At 38.6% G+C, this 21,364-nt stretch overlaps 1 protein-coding gene across 1 annotated transcript in view; it reads left to right on the top strand.

The window, feature by feature from the left end:
• LOC150086703 (protein amalgam-like) overlaps window positions 1-21,364 on the top strand; it is a 207,848-nt gene that overhangs the window by 176,634 nt on the left and 9,850 nt on the right. Inside the window, exons 2-7 of the mRNA XM_090371532.1 lie at window positions 5,879-6,041; window positions 8,419-8,564; window positions 9,373-9,507; window positions 9,757-9,900; window positions 15,170-15,354; window positions 17,058-17,154. Of these exons, the coding sequence (XP_090227658.1) occupies window positions 5,879-6,041; window positions 8,419-8,564; window positions 9,373-9,507; window positions 9,757-9,900; window positions 15,170-15,354; window positions 17,058-17,154 (870 nt within the window). The remainder of the gene's footprint in view (window positions 1-5,878; window positions 6,042-8,418; window positions 8,565-9,372; window positions 9,508-9,756; window positions 9,901-15,169; window positions 15,355-17,057; window positions 17,155-21,364) is intronic.

Below are 21,364 nucleotides of genomic sequence, written 5' to 3'. Positions count from 1 at the left end.
ATAACTCGACAATGATTCGTATTCATCGTCTGCAATTATGTGTTAGTTTTCGAAATTGGTCACCAGATAGCGTTCAGGGAATGTGTTCAGTGATTAGTTAACTTAAGATTAACCGCCCATTGAATGCATTCTCAGGAAAGAATCTAAATCAAACGATCCACCATACTTAAAGATAGTCTTTAACTTCACCGCTAGGTGGAGCCAAACACGATGTCTATTTCCTACTTTTAAAATGGGGTTTTCTTAAACTGAGACCATTATCCAGCAATTGCTTCAAGGTGCTCTTTAAACCGCGCTATTCGATAAACTTTACGCAATATAATGGATTCGATCCATCAAAGAGGCCCCCCTTTCGCTACCCATCCACCCCTGCATTTGCACTCCTTACTCACTTTAATTTGTTCAAAAGTATCAATTAGTTGTGTTGGTAGGATATTTATGTACTGATACTACGTTTAGAGGAGTATATCGGATGGTAGATTATTTCCAAAGCAATTACTGCGTGCATTTTGCCTAATGACCACTCGGCGACTTTTACTCTGGTTTCTACTTCCTTCGTTTCTTCTTTTTGAACTGCGTGTTTCTGCTAACCATTCGATTAATATCCCCAAAAAGAAATGATTTCCAGGCTTGGTGTATACCTTAATGTTCATCTACATCTTGTTGTTGTTCTTCCGTCTCATGGATAGATAGATAGAGAGAGAGTTAATGCTCTTTAGATCGATTATCGCAAGTTCGAATGGTTGGAAACGTATGTGACTGGAATTGCTTACCTAAGGATTGGCAATCTAATCAGATCGCGTTCGTCTAGTCACCATTTGAATTTTAATTAGTTAAAGGGAGGACATTTTTACCAGTACCAAGGAAATAAGTGTACCAAATGGAGCGAACGAAGACATCTGTTATGTAAATATTTTCCAGTGTCCTAACTAAAAATCTATTATATCTTTAAGTTGTATTGATTCGGCCACGCTTGTACACAGATGGCGCTTCGGTTTAATTATTGGGATGAAAAACTATGTAAAAAATTAATAAAATAGATTTTGTTACCTTCACACAAACTTAGCATTAAGTTTGTTCGCTGCAGTTAGAATGTTTTATTAACTTCCACGCGAACTGCATGATGGGAATATAATTTACCACAACGTAAAATGACCAATATGACGTCATTATGGTTTCGACTGGAAATTGTACGCATAACGTTGTTGTCACTCATGAGAGAATTGCCACTGACAATTCCCCTATGAGTCACTGTCTTTTTCTGTGAATTTACTGTATGCAGAACTTAATGTTCTTCATCTTCACAGAGAGTGGTAATCAATGGACACTGCTCATCGTGGACTAATGTTATTAGTGGAGTCCCTCAGGGCTCAGTGTTGGGTCCATTATTGTTTTCTGTATTTATAAATGATATTGATGATGGTATATCAAGCTTAATGTCCAAGTTTGCAGATGATACAAAGGTTGGCAGGGTTGTCAAGGACACTACTGACACTATGCTGCTGCAACAGGATCTGGAAAGGTTGAGCAGATGGGCTGAGAGGTGGCAAATGAAGTTTAACATTGACAAATGTAAAGTACTACACATGGGAAAAAGCAACCCCAGAGTAACGTATCAACTCTGTGGTACTACACTGACAGTGGTAGAGAATGAAAGGGACCTGGGGGTGATTGTGCAGGCAGATATGAAGTTCTCTGAGCAGTGCAGACGGGCTGCAAGAGTAGCTCATGGAGTATTGTCAATGATATACAGGAATTTTTCCAGCAGGGATAAGGAGGTGATTATTCCACTGTATAAGGCAATGGTCAGGCCAGACCTAGAGTACTGTATACAGGTCTGGAGGCCTCATTTCAAGAAGGATGTAGAGCTGCTGGAACGAGTACAGAGAAGGGCAACAAGATTAGTGAATGGAACAAAGGGGTGCTCTTACGAAGAAAGGCTTAAGTTTTGCAAATTACAGTGTCTGGAGACTAGGCACCAGCGAGGTGATCTGATAGAGGTGTATAAAGCCTTGAATGGTTTAAGCATGCTCAATGCTGATGGGATTCTTCCTCTAGCTCAGAAAAATCACCTGAGAGGGCATAAGTTCAAATTGAGGAAAGACAGATGTAGGATAGACGTGCGGAAATTTGCCTTTAGCCAGCGGGTGGTTGGTGGGTGGAACAGACTTCCATCCCTTGTGGTGGAGGTTGATAGCCTAAATAAGTTTAAGGCTCAGCTGGACAGGTATTTTGAACGAACAGAGGGGTGAAGTGGAAGTGGGTTTTTTTTTTTTTTTTTTTTGGCTGATGCTGCATAAGCTTGCTTTCTTGCATCAAATGCCTCTACTAATGCTAATGCTAATCTTCAACAGACAAACAACATTAAGGAGCCTATTAAACCACCAAGACCAATAACTTGCGATAGATTCTGGGCACCCCTCCCCAGTAGCATCAACCTCCAACTTCATCGTGACGCAGCTAGACCGCTACAATGCTGCAACGCATATTACCAACGATCATGGATGGCACTAAACCGGCTATACAAAGTAATGAGGACAAACCCTGGATGGGACTCTGTCCCAAGTATGTCAACACGACTGGATCCTGGATACGGGACAACGTAAAAGAAGAACCATGGACTGGACTGCGTCCCATGAAACGCAATCCACCGAAATGTCACCATAACAAGAAGAAACAAGGAAGTGACCACAAATCTTGGACAGGACTTGGTCCCTCTTCTCCCTACCCCGCTTCCCTGTTCTTTCGCTGGGGGTGAGGCATGGGCTTGCTTCACTAACTTTCTGGGGTCGCCTTCTCTATCGTCCCCAGCCTTCAGTCTCCCCCTACTCTGTCTAACTCTCCAGTATACACAATTTATGAAATTAATAAACCTCTCTCGGCCTTTTATATTCCTACGTTTACCCCCTCCCTTTTTTTTCTCACATAGGCCCTTGCGACTGAAATCTTCGGAAACTAGTGGCAGGGCCTGCGAGTACAAAATACTGGGTACCTCACCTGCCTTCCAGGGGCCAAGTGCGGTAACGGTGGGTCCCAACAGGGGCCCAACGGCTAATGGTCAGAAGAATAACGGTACACAACCGTACACATTCTTCCACTTCCCACACACTTTTTAAATCTCTGGCCTACACAGAGTTCTGTGCTACACAAATAGAGTTGACAACGCGGAGATGGGGGAAACCCCTAGTGCCATCAGCAACTAACACACTTTGTACTTTGCACAATGCAAGCCCTCGTGGGTAGCACAGTTGATATCATCACCATCCTCCCAATACCTGATGAAAAAAGATCTGAGTTCGAATCCAGTCAATGATGTGAGGCAGTTTTATGGATCTTTTTCACAACGTGGTTGGTTTAGTCGGTCTCAGACGAGGGTAGCATGGCTTTTTCTCCCGGAAACTCAGGTTTATCGTCCAGCAAACAGAAAATTGACCTCAGAACACACGCAGTTTACATGGCGCCACATGGCCTTAGTTACCGATGCCGCTATAACCCAACAAAAACTTTGGACTCGACAGAGACTCAACCATCTGTGCTGGGTGAACGCTGTGTTGATTTTGGCCCTAGAAATGGATCTTTCAGTGGGCATTCAGAAATGGGCATTCCACAGAAGGTAATCTTACTGGGGAATTCAGTTGCATGAGAAACCAGAAATATATTCTGTAATATTGACAGATGGAACAGATCCAGAGTTGTTTGCTAAGTTTAAGGATTCTAAATGGTGTATGATAATCCATGTGGATAGTAATGAATAAAAACAGAAACGTCCATGTTACAGACCAAACGATTCCTAGGAGCATGACAAAGATCTCTACAGGCAACTTGAATGGGCAGTCAGTTGTGATTGCTTCACTGTGGGCAACTTCTACCTGTCTCTTATAGATTGGAAAACGTGGAAGAGCAAGCTGCCATGGAGAAACAAATTTTTGAACAAAAGGCCTCTAATATCTGCGACTTGGTTCTCCCGAAGGATCCAAACTGCACCAAAATTATGACCGTGCAGGAACCAATAGCGAATAGTAATTACAGTTGAGCGGTATGTATTATGGTGGTAAATTGCATTTGCATTTGGTCTATTTGCTTGTTTGCTGGAAGAAAAACCAGAGTTTGTCTCACCTGAGACAAACTAACTCAGCTACGCGTAATAAAGGCCCATAAAAATTCCTTGAATCATTCAAGGGATTCGGACTCTGATGGATTCACCACTGATTCTGATCCACCATCTCTGATGGATTCCACTTGATTAGAGCTACTCCTGTTTCTTATCTTTACTAATGACATTCGTGAGAAAGTGCAAGGGAGGATGTCAAAGTTTACGGATGATGACTTAAAAGTAGGAAGAGTGGCTAATGATATTAACTTCCAGGTGTGGTTGCCACACTGGAAGAAAGATTGAACGTCTATAAAGGATTTAAAGAACAAAAATTAAAGGCTACAAAAATTTGCAATTAGACACCTTAGGGGAACCTAACTAATTTACGACTCTGAAGAGCATCAATAAAATGATTTGAACTGCTAGAAGAGAGAAGAACCAGGGGGTTCCTCTTGGACCGCATGACAGTTTCAACCCCTTTTGGGCATACCTTCCATCAACACCCGATAGTTGTCTTGCCAAAATTCGCGCCTCTTCCTCCATAAAGGAATGGTTAGAGTCGATTTGTGAGGAGACCATTTTGGCCAGAGCCATATCCGGTGCTTCATTTGGTCCCCATAGGTGTTAAGTGGAGTTGACGTCCGAGTTCTAAGCCGGCCAGGCTGATTTTTGGACATCATTGTCCTGTATGACCCTCGCTTTCTTTTTGACAAGGGGAGTTGTCGTGCTGATACCAACAGGGCCGTGTCTGCAGTACTAACGGAGTGCAGGTTAGCGCAGGATTGTCCAGGACTTCCAAGTAATTTATGGACTCCACAGTTTCGGGCATTATCACCAAAAACCAAGCTCGTACCAAACCTATACCATCACACCCTCCATCAAATTTTAGAGATTCACGAGATTCATATTGATATAACTAAGCCGATACGTATGTGTTCTTCTGGCACAGCAAGCATTAGTGGAGGAATGTCCGAATAATTTTGGCCATATACCAATCACGAGGAAGTCGTAGCCCATTGGTCAAGTGCGAGGATACAGCAGTACACGCCTTTGACTTGACTGCAGTTCAATCCCATTATTGATAAATACGGTGCAGTTCTTTAATTCTGTATGTCTTTTACACTATTCCGACCCTACATTGAATACACGTGCGCATGCATGTACAGTACACGCGTGTATAGCACTATGCGTGTTAGGTTGACCGTGATTCTAGTCCGCGTGACTGCTAATTACGGTGCTGTCCTTGGATATCCGTCTTCGTAAGCTATTCCAGTTCTATATAGAGTACACGCATGTACAGTTAATGCGTGTACAGCAGTACACGCGTTTGAGTTGACCGATTTCGAGTCAACGTGACTGCTAAATACGATGCTGTTCTTCGATTCAATCCACCTTTGTAAACTCCTTTGACCCTATATGGCTGTCCCAGAGTATAAATGGGATATTTATTTTTTTTTTAAGCATGTAAACCTGACGAAGTAGTTGGAATTTTATAGTTTTCCGAAACTCTTGTCTGTCGTCTGCACTTGAATAGGAAACGTGTTGAAGTGCAGACGACAGACATTCGTTGCAGGCGTTTTCTTCTGTTTTTGGAGTTATAACGATGTCTGGGATTTTGTTATCGATAGAAAGCGACTTGGACGATACACTGGCGATAAACATATCGCCGGAATGTTCCTTCTTTCACTCTTCGTTGTTAATCTAAATAAGCGCGCAATTGGTTGTCCTTTGTTTGCTGTTCCCTTGGTAACTGCGTAGCATTAAAAGCGCATTTGTTTGTTGCAGGTATCATCACGGGTCAGCTGTATTTGAAACCCACAGGCACAGAACACGCCTTTTTCACCGGAGAGAGGTTTATTATCACGTGCTTCGCTAATGAAGGCATGAGTGCCACACGGCTCACCTGGCAGGGACCGTCAGGGAGGGACATCACAGTCAGCGAGGGAAGGTAAGCAACACTCTACTGCACTCTGTTATGCTTGTAAGAGAGAGAAAGAGAGAGAGAGAGAGAGGGGGGTAAGGAAGGAAGAGAGAGAAAGAAAGGAAGTAAACAACAGAGAAAGAGAGAGTGAGAGAGGAAGGAAGTAAATAACGGAGAAAATGAGAGAGAGAGAGAGAAGGAAAGGAAGTAAACAAGAGGGAGGGGGGTGGAAGAAGAAAACAAGAGAGAAAATGCGAGAGAGAGGAGAGAGAGAGACGGAAAAGAAGTAAACAACAGGGAGAGGGGGAGAAAGGGGTGAAGAAATTAAAAGAGAGGAAGTAAATAACAGAGAAAGAGAGTGAGAGAGAAAGAAAGGAAGTAAACAACCGAGAAAATGAGAGAGGGAGAGGGGAAGAAAGGGAGTGAAGGAATTAAACAACAGAGAGAGTGAGAGAGCGAATGAAGAAGGCAGTAAACAACAGAGAAAATGAGAGAGAGAGAGAAAGGAGAGAAAGAAAGGAAGTAAACAACAGAGAAAATGAGAGAGAGAGAAAGGAGAGAAAGAAAGGAAGTAAACAACAGAGAAAGAAAGAGATAGAAATAAAGGAAGTAAACAACAGAAAGAGTGAGAGAGAAAGAAAGGAAGTAAACAACAGAGAGAGAGGGAGAGGGGAGAAAGGGAGTGAAGGAAGTAAACAACAGAGAGAGAGGGAGAGGGGAGAAAGGGAGTGAAGGAAGTAAACAACAGAAAGAGTGAGAAAGGGAGTGAAGGAAGTAAACAACAAAGAGTGAGAAAGAAAGAAAGAAAGTAAACAACAGAAAGAGTGAGAAAGAAAGAAAGGAAGTAAACAACAGAAAGAGTGAGAAAGAAAGAAAGGAAGTAAACAACAGAAAGAGTGAGAGAGAAAGAAAGGAAGTAAACAACAGAAAGAGTGAGAAAGAAAGAAAGGAAGTAAACAACAGAAAAGAGAGAAAGAAAGGAAGTAAACAACAGAAAAAATGAGAGAGAGAGAGAGAGAAAGAGAAGGAAAGGAAGTAAACAGAGAGAGAGAGAAGGAAAGAAAGAGAGCACAAATAACAGAGAGATTGAGTGAACCAGAACGAAAGAGATAGAAAGGGTAAACGAGAGTGAGAAAGATAGAAAGGGTGAACAAGAGAGACAGACAGCGATAGAAAACGAGACGAACATAAATAGAGAGAAAGAAAGATAAAACGAGACAGAAAGACAGGCAGAAAAAGCGAGAAAGAAAGATAGATAAAAGAGACAGAAAGACAGACAGATAAATTGAGTGGGAAAGGAGTGAGAAAGAAAGAATTAATAGCAAAGAGAAAGAAAGGGTGAGAAAGAAAGAACACTGAAGAAAAAGAAAGATAGATAAGACCAGACAGAAAGACAGGGAGAAAAAGAAAGTAAGAAAGATAGATAAAAAGAGACAGAAAGGCAGGCAGATAAAGTGTGTGCGAAAGGAGTGAGAAAGAAAGAAATAACAGCAAAGAGAAAGAAAGATAAACAGGAAAGATAGATAGAGAAAGAAAAAAAGAGTAAACGGGAAAGGCAGAAAAATGAAAAAAGAAAGGGGGGGAGAAACACGTTCAGTGAGGGAGAAAGACAGAGAAAAGGACGGAAAGGGAAAAAGAGACAGAAAGAAAGAAAACGAGAATCAAAAGGAAAGAGAGAAACAGATAGGAAGAAAGAAAGGGAATGAGAGAGAAACAGACAGTGAGAGTGAAGGAAAGAGAAAGAAAGAAAGCAATAAGAATGAAGGGACGAGAGAGAAAGAGAGCGAAATAATGAAAGAAAGGAAAAGTAATAAGGGGTGAGAGGGAAATAAAAAAAAAGAAAGGGAAAGAGGAAAGAAAGGAAAATAAAGTGAGAGTGAACGAGAGGACGAAAGAAGAGAGCGTGAAAGGAAGAAAGGAAAGAAAGTGAGAATGAAGGGAAGAGTGAGAGAAAAAGAACGTATGAAAAAAGAGAGGGGGATGAGAGAGAATTGTCAAGATAATGATAAAGTGTGGAAAAGGGAGAGAGATTCAGATGAAGAGTGAGTGTGAGAAGTAGAAAAGATAAGAGAACGATTCAGTGAGAGAGAGAAACGAGAGTTTCAGACAAATAGAGGGATTGATTTAATGTCAACAGGGAATGTGACTTCCGAGCAGTGACCTATTTTAAATGGTTTCTTTTGTGTGTGCTTCACCAGCCAGCTCTACCATCATGCTGTCCAAGCGTCTGTCTTCGCGACAAAAGACAAGAACGCACTATCATTTTTTCCGCTTCGCCCCTTACAAACGAAGATCCACGATCACGATCTGCATACCCCACTCTGCCCATAAAGCGGAGTGGTGTGCGCATACCTGTTCCCTCCGACGTCCATTAATGCCTTTTTTTTTTTCACTTATTTTGCAGGATCCACGTGGAACCAGCTGCGCAGAACAGCTTAGGACTGAAGCTAGTAATTGAAGCAGCCGACTTTAAGGACGCAGGGCCGTACACTTGTTCCGCCATTGTGGGCGGAAGGGAAATAGCGACTTCTGTAGAACTTATAGTTTATCGTAAGTAGCGTTTTATTTTCTTCGGATTACACCTTTTTCATTTTATTTGTGAGCGACGTCAAAGTTTCCTTTCACATTCTATTTTACACGTCACAAAAAAAAAAAAAAAAAGAGGGATGTCACACGACAGCGTCTTCCATCCATCCTGGTTTCTTTAAGAAGAGTTTGACTTGTGTATTAAGTCGGTTATGAAGATTCCCACTTGCCAGAGTCGCCTGTCAGAATCGGTGATTGATCAGAGAATGGGCCCAGCAATCACGTGGGATGCAAAGAAGGCAGGAAGCTTCCAGGCTGAGAAAAAAAAAAAAAATCGCAAAATAAAAAGCAAATAAAGAATAAAAATGGTTTTAAAAAGTGGCGCCACCAGAGGGATGTGAATTAAACGAATTAATAAGTAATAATTTGCATAAAACTGTAATGTTTCATTTAAATATAATTATAAACATCCTAAAAAATGAGTTTGCTTCGGTCTTTGAAATCTCAAACAATCCATAGATGACGTCACATCATTGATAGTAACTATGGAAACTGTTGCTATGGCTTATATTTAATCTTTCAAACTGCATTCGCTATTGGATGAACGGATGTCAATAATAGGTTTCACTTAGCAGTCGGTCACTATGGCAACGTTAAAAAATACCCTCGCTACCAACTACCACGTTAATTACCGACTCTAGTGGTGAAGTTTCCTATTTATTTATAAATTAAGCTGATTTTTATTTTTAAAAAATTATTAAAACAAAATTTAATTTGAAAAAAATTTCGAATTTAAATATAATTTTTAATATATATTTTTTTATTATAACAGGTTCCATAAGTTTCACAAATACTCCTATGGAACAGTTCGCTGCAGAGAGCGAAGACTTCCTGGTACCCTGCAAAGCGAAAGCTGATCCCGAACCCTTAGTGTCTTGGTATTTGAATGGCAAAGCCTTATACAGTGGTACGCACGTAAATTAAGTTTATTTGGTGTATATTTTATAATGAGCTCTGATCACTAGGCTATTAGTGACTATTGTTCTATATGATCTCTTCTAATAAATCAATGGGATTATTTTCGAGAGCGAACTTATTCATTCTCTCGTAAATATTACCTCCTTTCCTGCGTTTATTTGCTAATGAGAAAGGCATATTTTATTTGGTCTCGGCACGTTAGCATTTATCTGACTGAATTTATGTATTTCGTCTTCAGGTCCCAGACATGTAATTACCGATGAGGGATTACGAATTCACAGCGTGAGCAGGGATGACGCAGGTAATTACACATGTCGTGCCTTAGTATCAGCACCCCGAAACTCCCAGGTCAAAGACTCTCACATATACGTTCATGTTCACTGTGAGTATACCGAGGTGTATAGAAATTTGATTTATGGATTTGATTTTTGTTTTGATTTAGGAATTCGGTTTGTGGTTTCATTAATGAATTTTTTTTTTCCGGTTTATTTAACCAATTGGGTCTGTTTTGATTTATGAATTTATGTTTTGCTTTACGAGTTTAATTATGTTTTCCATTACGAGTTAGTCTGCGTTTCGATTTATATATTTGTGTTTTGCTGTACGAGTTTTTCTTTCTATGTTTTTATTTATGAATTGACTTTGTGCTGTACGAGTTTTTCTGTTTTTATTTATGAATGTGAGTTTTGCTTTATGAGTTTGTCTATGTCTTGCATTACGAGTTTGTGTTTTGATTTATGAATTTGTGTTTTGCTTAACGAGTTTTTCTGTTTTTTTATTTATGAATTTGTGTTTTGCTTAACGAGTTTTTCTGTTTTTTTATTTATGAATTTGTGTATTGCTTTATGAGTTTCTCTATGTTTTCCATTAGGAGTTTGCCTATGTTTTGCATTACGAATTTGTCTGTGTTTTGCATTACGAGTTTGTTTGATTTGTGTTTTGCTTACGAGTTTTCTGTTTTTATTTATGAATTGATGTTTTTCTTTGAGTTTTTCTGTTTTTATTTATGAATTTGAGTTTTGCTTTATGAGTTTGTCTACGTTTTGCATTACGAGTTTGTGTTTTGATTTATGAATTTGTGTTTTGCTTAACGAGTTTTTCTCTTTTTTTATTTATGAATTTGTGTATTGCTTTACTAGTTTGCCATGTTTTGCATTACGAGTTTGTCTATGTTTCATATTACGAGTTAGTCTATGCTTTGATTTGTGTTTCTGTTTATGAATTGATGTTTTTCTTTGAGTTTTTCTGTTTTTAATTTGAATTTTTGAATTTGTGTTTTCCTTTACGAGTTTTTCTATTTTTTTTATTTATGAATTTGTGTATTGCTTTTGCTAGTTTGCCTATATTTTGCATTGCGAGTTTTTCTATGTTTCACATTACGAGTTTGTCTATATTTTGCATTACGAGTTAGTCTATGTTTTTATTTGTGTTTTGCTTTATGAGTTTTTCTGTTTTTATTTATGAATTTATGAATTTGTACTTTGCCTTACGAGTTTGTGTGTTGATTTATGAATTTGTGCTTTGCCTTACAAGTTTATATTTTTATTTAGGAATTAATTAATATGCTACATTCATGAAAGCTAAACTCGCTGAAAATCACGTTCTTATTGGGCACTGATCTGAGGAAGTCTCTCGGTTGTGATATCATTCCGCACGTGCCATTTCCAGTTAGTTCCCAGGTGCTCTCGTAGGTTCAATAAACATCTGTTGCCGTTATGGATTGCTAAATCATGGCGAGTCTAGTTGGAGCCACTTAGTTCGAACTTTACCAAACAATAATAAATCAAACGACCGACATCAGTTTCATCTATCTCTCTATCGCACTCACTCCAAGCGTTCGGTTCGTTGAGAACCAGATGTTGTTGGGCAGGCAGGGGTCCCCTTAACCTGGAAACAGACTGCGCCAAGGAAGGATATTAACCCGGTACTTAATTGTGAATGTTGTGCTGCTAATTACTCACTGCTCAAAGGATGAGGACGATTATTTTTTTATTAATTACTTTTATCAGTTGTTGTAATTTCGAGAGATGGACAGACAGAAAGGTATCAGAGAGGAGAGAACGAATAAAAGGAAAAAGACGAACAAAGGAATAGAAAGAGACAGTGACTGAAACAAGAGAGACCGAAAAATTGACCGGCGGAGGATTAGAAAGGTAGAACACAGATGGACATAAAGAGACAGACTGAAAGTGAGCACACAGATAGACAAGTGAGTGAAAAAGAAAAACAGATGATCAAGATCAGAGGGGAGGAAAAAGAAAGAGAGAAAGGATGCACATAGACAGTCCCAATAAACTAAAGGGAGACTGAAGCAGACAAAAAAGAAACGGAGAAAGAGAAACAGCGGAAAGAGACAGACTAAAGAGAGAAAGAGGAACACAAGAAAAGAAAAGGGCACACAGACGAAGAGAGAGAGAAAGAAACACGGACACAAAGAGGGAGAAAGAGAGAGAGAAAAAGGAGACAGACGGAGAGAGTAAGGAAAATAGAGCAAAGAGAAAGAGCAACCAAAAGAGAAACAGAGAGAGACACACGCACACAGAGGTAGGGTCAGAAAGAAAAAGCAGAGATAGAGACATACAAAAAGGAAGAAAGAGAAAGATAGACAGATGGGTAGGAAAAGAAAGAAACACACAAAAAGAACGTAAAGAGAGCGAGAGAGAGAGAGAGAAAGAAATAAAAGGAGAGGGTGAAAGACAGAAAGAGACAGACAGGCATATAGAAAAAAGGAATGCAGAAAGGCAGACAGATAGAAGACAAAAATCAGACAGTCAAAAAGAGAAATAGGAGGTTGACAGAAAAAACAGAGGAACAGAAAGAGGAAAATGAGAAACAGACAGGAAGCGGTAGCAAAATAAACAAATAGAAAAAAAAAAAGATAGAGGAATAGACAGAAAAATAAAGAGTGATAAAGCAATAGAGAGAAGGACAAACAGTAAAAGAGAGATAGGTGATAGCCAGACAATTGGACAAAGAGAGAAAAAGAAGACAGAGAAAAAAGGGATACACATAGAGGCAATGAGAAAGAAATAAAGAGAGAAAGATAAATTGAGAGGGAGCCAGAGAGAGAGAAAATAGGTGGAGGGGGGGGAGACAAAGAGAGAGCGATGAAGTTGGTGAGTTTGAGCGTCACAAGAGATTTCTTCATCCCCGTACAACTAAACTCAGATATTAAAGTATGAACCATGTGCACTCCTTCATGCGTACAGTTGCTTTAACTGTAAAAGTGTCGGGGGGGGGGGCACTCCAGAGAGAAAGAACCATCTGGACCTCCAAATCTTCCAGGTCCAGACGGTACCAGGACAGATACAACACTCAACGAAAGATCCAGTAGGGTCTGTGAACACGTGCATCATTCCAACAATGATCCTTGCAAAACTGAAACAGATTAGATAAATCGCGAAACAACTGGACGCTAACTTTTGATCACTCAGTATATACATTCGACTTTTTGCATTCTTCTGATAAACTGTAGAGATTTGCAGTTCGTTTTCTTCCTTTAAAATACACCGGGTCAGTTCATCGCTTATAAATTCGAAAGAAATTAATTAAATAAATATTGAATAACAGATTAAACATCCAGCTTCTCAACAGCAGAACGTTTCAGAACAGCAATTCACCCTTTCTCTCTCTCTCTCTTTCCCTCCTTCTGTTTGTTTAGGTCATTGATACGTGGTGCGCTGTTTATGTAACTAATAAATGCATTATATTATTTATTAAAAGTGGAAGAGAAATTTTTCGTCAAATAAAGTTACTTATTAGTTCTTTTCGAAGCTGCGCGTGCCAATGTTGAAAAGAGTCTCATTCGATATTCCTTTCATCTAATTTGAATAAATATAAAAGCTCCATCTTTCGGGCGCATCACGCGATAGAAATTTGCGCCGCGTTCGCGAAACTAATGTCATTTTTCTGTGTCACGCGGACCATTCATATTCAAATCATTACGCGATCAATTATTTTATACTATTTGTTAATCAGCTCGTTAATGTGGTGGCTGAAGAGAGCCGCAAAGTCTGCACAAACTTGCAAAATATCTTCCTCCCAATCTGAAATTAAAATCCATCTTCGCGAAAAATTAATGAAAAAAAAAAATTAAAAAATGAAATGAGTCTCGTTCGTTTGAATTGATCTCATCAAGTACTGCTATTTGGGAAGGTTTTCCAAACTTGTTTTTCCCTATTAAATTTAAATATTTGTCCGTTTTCTTAAATGACATCGAGGAGTTGTGGCAGTTAGAATATTCTATCCATTATTTATGATCCGCGAGGGGTCTCTGATGGCCGAAACGCAAACCGTAATGGAGATGAAGGATAGAAGATGCAGAGGAAACTGAGTTGAAGAAAAGACGATTTAAAGTACAGTACCTGAAATAAATTTAGAAAGTGCAGAATAAATCAAAGGATATTTTGAAATATGCTTGATTTATTCTCCACTGGAAAAGGATTTCTCCACATTGTGTTCACTATTCCCATATTAGTAATCGACTGTTAATGTAGATAAATTACAATTTGATTTAAGAATCTAATTTATATTTTGACTTGGATTTGGTTTCCGTTTTCACGCACGAATTTGTTGATTTATTTGAGTTTAGTTTTTACATATTTTTAAAAATGAAACCACTTTCATTTTTGTTTTCACTTTTATAAATTTCGGTTTGCGGATTTGGTTCCTCTTTTAATTTAGGAATGTGATTTTTTTGTTTTGATTTACGAATTACATTTACGTTCGGATTTTATATTTTGGAAATCAAAATACGATGCAGATGTATTTCTTTGATTTACACATTTCATTTCCAACCCTTTTGTTTTCGTTTAAAAAAACATAAATCAAAATACGAATCAGAATATACAGATTTATGTTCTGATTTATGATTTCACTTACAAATTCCATCGGAATTTTAGTTATGTTTTGAATTAGGAATTTGATTTATGTTTCAACTTACCAGTTTGTTAGCGATTTATGACTTACTTTGTTAGTTTTGATTTATGACTAACGATTTTGTTAGTTTTGATTTATGTTTAGACTTACAAGTTTTTTAGTTTTCATTTGTGTTTTGATTTATGTTTGGAGATTTTATTTATTTGATTGACGCATTTCACTTCCATCTTGATTTACAAATTTTCTTATTTTGATTTATGTTTCAATTGGAAATTTTAATGTCATTCTTTGATTTACGCAATTGACTTAATCTTTTACAATTGATACATTTCATTCCACCTTTTACAATTTATTAAAAGGCAACGAGCAATTAAATAAATTGCATGTTATTTACCTTTTAGTAAATGGCGTTCAAAGTCATTTATGTTTTGATTTAGGCACATTTCATTTTCGTTTTGATTTAAGAATTTTATTTCTGTTTCAATGAATGAATTTGTATGATTTATGAATGTAATCAGGTTTCTCTTGAAAAGCAATGATACGACGTCCTAAATGGAACTTTGATTTATTAATTTTGCTTCACAATGAAAAATTAAAATATGCGGAATATTCCATTTCGTTGCTATTAGCATTCCTGCCAATATTCAATGCGAACAATGACGAGTGGCGCCCTCTGTTCGCAAGTACTGTATTTCCAAAATTTGTTGCCAGTTAATGAATTTATGAAATTTGTATATTCATCTAACTGCCCTTTTTGTTTCTTCTGATTGCAGATAAACCAGTGTGGACAATACCCATCGTACAGAAGACATATGGCATGATCGGATCAATAGCGAATCTAACGTGCGAAGCATTAGGAAAGCCTCGACCAATGTTTGAATGGCTCAAAGATGGCGTCTTACTCGGAAACAGTGCCACGTACAAAATCCTACACAACCACATGAAAAGTACGCTACAGGTAAGTGTACGCGAATACATTCTTTGCTTCAAACTCGTTTACATCTTCTTAAACCAAAAAAATGACATCCTACATATAACGCGGCCGCGTTACACGTGGAATTATCCTTTTTAAGTATGGAAAGTACGCATGCGCCAATGTGGTGGAAATCGTCGAATTTAGCCCCGAGTTATTTCTGTTTGATGTAATTTCGAAAATCAAGAGGTTTTCTGCCTTTTTAGCCAATTCTTTCGCCATATCGGACATGACCCTTGCCCCTACATGTTTCTGCAAAGTTTGAAACCAATCGGTTGAGAACTCCGTCCCTCGCCGTGTTCGTCCAATTAAATTAATTGAATTAAGCGAGTAAGAGACAGATGGCGAAAAGAAAAGCAGGAAAGTCAATGATTCGATCTTACCACAAACAACGCACAAGTGTTCTCAAAACTGATTGACTCTCTGCGAAGACAGAGACAGATTGGGTTTGGGTACAAAAACAAAGGCAACAATGGACGAAACGTGTCAGTTTGCTCGATGGTACCAAGGATGGTTTGTGCGCCAAGGCATCGTCTGAAACCGTGTGAACTTAACTTCTACCCCTCTCGACTGCAGTGCGCCATACTCTACCAAAAATTTGCGTTTATGAAAGTCCTCCAGAAGAAATCAGAGCAGAGCAGCAAAGTAAGCAATTACTCTGTAGAAGATGAATCCACGCCAATCTCCATACATTTCGTGCTTTATGTCCACCAGGAATTTTCTAAGAGCTGACATTTGCATTTTATTAGCGCGCACTTAGAAAAACATTCATCCTCACACTTTAGAATAATCCGATACCCCCCGTTCTGAGGGATTCCCATTATTTTCATTAATCTATTAAAAGCCTGCGTGAAAATATCATCTTGGCCACGCAATAGATGTTATTTATCTTTTGATAAATTGCATTTTTTTTCCTACACTAAATATTAAACTTAATAAAGCGTGAACTGAAAAATTATACATCGAAAAGCAAAAGAAACATCGAGACTTACGTTGTACAAAAATTAATTTAATATCGTCTACGTTACGGGAATTGTTATAAAATCTCATGTTCAGAGTGGCCGCGTAATATTGTATTAATAATTTGTTTGCTAATATTGTTGTAAATATTGCAAATATAAATAATATTTTGTAAATATTCGTAATAATTTCGCTGATATTAATATTATTAATACGATAAATATCTTTCAACATTACATTCTGTGTTATTTATTGTAATTAACTTTGTTCGCCTAATAAAATAAAGTGTCATTTACTTTGAAAGACGTTAAATGTTATTTATTTATCTAGCTTCAAATAGTACTTGGCAAGTTCAAAATGCGATATTCATATCTTATTAGCGCTATTTATTAATAATTAATAAATAACACCAAAATATTGTAATTTAATTATAATAAATGCATTTGTATTTTACAATGTCATTTATCTGCACGCTATGTGTCGTTTATTTTAAATGTTATGTATGTTATTTATTTTAAGTGTCGTGTATGTTATCTATTGACCAATGCCTTAATATCTGTTTATTTTCACGTTATAAAAGTAATTTATTTATTGTTATAAATGTTATTTATTTACTCGTGTATGTTATTTACGTACCACTGCATTAATTAATTAATTAATTAATATAATTCTCATTAATGAGAATATTTATTGATTCGCTTTTCTGATTCTGTTTTTATGCGTTTTAGGTGAGGATAAAACATGGCGGCTTGTTTGGAAAATTTAAATGCATTGCCAGCAACAGCATGGGAGAAAGCAAAAGGATTATCGAGCTCGTAGAAGGAGGTAAGGAAAGAAAAAGAAATAAGAGAGCGAACGTGCAAAATTTACATAGACTTTGATCATTTTTTTATCTTTTAATTGTAAGTGGCATCTGTGCATTTTGTTTGAAATTACGTGCATTCTGTGAGCTCCTCGGGGTAGTGGACGGACAACGTGTAGTTCCACCTACGGCTAAAAGGCCAGAGGAACGACAGATCGACACAATCCAACACTAACACTATTTGTGGCTTTTACAGAGTTTGTGCTACAACACAGCATACAAAGGCCGAGTTGGAAGCAAGGTTTTTTATCCCGGAAATTGGGACTTTTTGTTCAGCAAATCAGGCGAACCGACCAGAGGATTCACGCAAATAATGGACATGATACACATGGGTGGTTGTTCTCGGGTAATCCTAATATCACAGTTTTTTGATGGTCAGTTTTTTCTGTTGCTGGATGAAAAGCCGCAGTTTTTTTGGAGAAAAATCCACGACCTTTCGTTCGACGCTATAAAAAGTTGGTCCCAGCCCAATTGGAATCAAGTTTTATTCAATAAAATAAGAAGCTTCCTCAAGCCGCTCGGGAACGGTCAAAGAGGATTAAGGAAAGACATGAATGGGAGAAGGAAGGAAAACCGTGCACAAAAGAGAAACAAGTAAAGGAAGATTCAAATAGAGACAGAGAGAAAAAAATAATAGAAATTTATAATGATAGACAGAAAAAATTAAGTTAGAAAAGATTAAGAAAGAGGAACAAACAGGAGTGGTCAGGAAAGGAGGACAAAGAAAAATTGAGAAGGAAGGAAAGAAGAAGAGTAGGAAAACTTTGAAGGAAATAAGAGAAATAAATACGAAAGAAAGAAGTACAAGAAATTGAGAGAGAGAGAGAGAGAGAGAGAGAAGAAATAAATGAGAAAGAAAGCAGAAATGAGGAAAGCGAAAAATTGAAAAACAAAGGACGAAAGAGAAAGATTATGAAACAGGGTAAAAGAAAGAGTTAGAAAAAGTGAAAGAGAAGAATCAGGAAAGATAGAAAAGGAAATTCATAGAGAGAGTGAAGGAGGGAGAGAGAAAGAAAGAGATGTGGAGGAGAGAGAGAGCGATAATAAAGAGAAGAAAGGCGGAAGAGAGAGAAACAGAAGAAAGAGAAAAGAGACGAGGAGAGAAGAAAAGACGGAAAGAAAAAGACAAGAGAGGAAAAGAATAGCAAAGTGAGAAAGAGAAGAGAGAAGACAAGAATGAAGAAAATACAGAGAAAGAGAAGGGAGAAGAGACAAGAATGAAGAAAATACAGAGAAAGAGAAGAGAGAAGACAAGAATGAAGAAAATACAGAGAAAGAGAAGAGAGAAGACAAGACAGAAGATAAAGACAAGATGGAGAGAAGAAAGAGAAGAGAGAAGGCAAGAATGAAGAAAATACAGAGAAAGAGAAGAGTGAAGACAAGATGGAGAGAAGAAAGAAGAGAGAAGACAAGAATGAAGGAAATACAAAGAAAGAGAAGAGAGAAGACAAGACAGAAGATAAAGAAGACAAGATGAGAGAAGAAAGAGAAGAGAGAAGGCAAGAATGAAGAAATTACAGAGAAAGAGAAGTGAGAAGACAAGATGGAGAGAAGAAAGAGAAGAGAGCAGACTTGATAGAGAGAAGATAGAGAGAAGTATAGGAGACAAGATAGAGAGAAGAAAGAGAAAATAGAGAGAAAGGGAAGACAAGATAGAGAAGACATGAAGAAAGAGAGCGAAAGCGGACAGAGAAATAGAACACAGAGAAAGTGAAGGAGAGAGAGGAAGATAAACAGAAGAGAGAAAGCAAGAGCAGCATAAAAGATAAGAGGGGATTGGGACAGAGAGACAGAAAATGAGAGGGGCAACGAAGAGCTCAATGAGACAAAAATAACTGGAGAGAAAGAGAGAGCGGAAAAGAGAGAGAGAGGGTTGAAGAGAAAATGTTTCTGGAAGTCATTACCTTCGTATTCTCCGGTGCTCTGCAACATCCCGTGACGTGCGGTGCTGCCGTGAGAGACGCGGGTCTTTATGTGGAGACGGAACTGCGACAAAAGTGCCATACAAACGGGGCCCGATAACATCGAGCATCCCTCGCACGGCCGCTATCTGCCGCTGCTCCGAGCTCCTTTTCAATTTCGCCCCCCCCCTCCAGTTTGCATAATGGCGGCGGAAATTTATGCGCACAAGTCGGCCTTTGTTCGCATTCTGCCTCTTCACCGTGTTTTATCCGCCTCCGTAAGCGAGTATTAAACGGACGCGGTGGGCTGTGTTGCGTCCAGCGTCTCTCTGTTTACATTTCACGCGAATAAATCTCCGCTACACGGCGGTCTCGCAGTAAGCGATCCCAGTCGGCGTGTTTACAGACACCGAGAAAACAGTCGTCCTCTTCCCCCGATCAGTGCGCTAAATTCCACGCAAAACGGCGCCGGCCGTGCACCCGGCCCTATAAATTACGACAAAAAATGTTTACTCGCATTAAAACACGCAAATTAGCCACTTATTTTACGAGAAAATAACCGCTAGGGGGCGCTGTCCCACTTCGTTGTCGTCTGTTAAAGGAACAGTCCCATCAGCTCGTCGTCTGCTTATTTAGATGAGAGCAAACGAACTTCCATCGGAAAAACAAAGTTAGAATGAGCGACATCTGGCGGCTGACAAACAGAGTTATTTAATTATTGAATATGGCTGCACCAATTGGCCTTCTGCATTTCATTTGCACCTTGTTGTCCACTGCAACTTTGCCTTCAACGATGGCAAGGAAATCACGAAAACCGCACAGGGGAACAGAGGACATTCTCCTTTACATGGCATTCTTTCTTTGGAATCAGAGAGACAGAGAGAGGGGGGGGGTGAGAAAGAGAAATATAAAGAGAGAGACAGACAAAACGAGACAAACAGATATGGAGAAAAAGAAAGAAAAAAATAAATAAAGCGATAGAGAAAAAGGGATAAAGAGAAAGAAATATAGAGATAAGACAGAGGGACAGAGTAAGAAAAAGAGAAAGACAACGAGAGAGGAGATAAACAGAAAGAGAAAGACAGAACAAAAATGAGAGAAAAGAACGAGGCAAACACAAAAATAGAGAAGGAAAGTGAGAGATAGAAAGAAAAAGAACGAGACACAAAAAGACAGAGAAAAAAGAAAGAAAGAGAGAGACAGACAGAAGAGAAAGAAGGAAACAAAGAAAGAGGCAAGCGGTACATAAAGAAAGGAGAGAGAGACAAGTATATATAGGAAGACGGATAGAGAAACATAAAGAAAGAAAGAAGGAGAGAGCGATGAAAAGAAAAGAAAGAAAAGGGATAGAGAAAGAAAACAGAGAAAATGACAACCAGCCAAAGAAAGAGAGAGAGAAAGCGAGAAACAGATAGAGAAAGAGAAAGAAAAAAAAAAGGAATAAGGAAAATGAAAACATGGAAACAAGAATTCGTTTCTTTGTTTTTTCATCCATTCTTGTTTTCTCTGTCTGATTTCTGCCCGCATAAAAGACTCTCCTTTCCCCTCCTCTCTCCCCTCCCCTCCTCTCTCCCCTCCCCTCCCCTCCCCCAGTGGTGGTGAGAAAATGTCATTAACCAATCACGCACCTTCGTCCTGCCACTTTCTCAAATGCCTCTGAAGACGTTGATCGATGCCAATTTTAACGGTGTTCGCCTACTGTTTGTCAACTGCACACCAACGTGCTTACATTAATCACTTCAGCGCCACCACCCGGATTAAATTTTCCTTAAAAAAAAAAAAAAAAAAAAAACCTTGAACAAGATGCGGTGATTTATTTGTGCGCGTAATATTATTGATTTCTCGACACACCTGTCCGTTCTTCATAGACCACGATGACCCCCTCGCTCAAAAGGAGAAACTTTCTCTTAATCAAATAAAGAGACATAAAAAGGGATAGAAAGAAAGAAAGAGAACGAAATATAGAGATTGACAGACAGAAAAAATAAAAGGAAAGAAAATAGAGAAAAGAAAAATACAGCTAGGAGAGAAGGACACAAAACAGAAAAGAGAGAAAAGAACGAGACAACAGAATTTCGTCCTCTGCCTAATTTCAAAAATTAGGCAGAGGACGAAATTCTGCCTCTGCCCAATTTTTCAAATTAGGCAGAAGCTTGCAGCGTGCACAGCGGATCCCACAGCACAGTACTCTACAACGAGTTGATCGTTGACAGCAAGCTCCACTTCGGGCAAAAATCAAGACCCCGCAACCCCCCCCCCCCCTCCTCCGACG

The sequence above is a fragment of the Mastigoproctus giganteus genome, chromosome 4 (genome assembly GCF_048544385.1).
Source record: "Mastigoproctus giganteus isolate SK-2022 chromosome 4, ASM4854438v1, whole genome shotgun sequence".
NCBI classification, from domain to species: domain Eukaryota; kingdom Metazoa; phylum Arthropoda; class Arachnida; order Uropygi; family Thelyphonidae; genus Mastigoproctus; species Mastigoproctus giganteus.
Note: the sequence above shows the minus strand (reverse complement) of the source record. Positions and strands in the feature narration are given on the sequence as shown.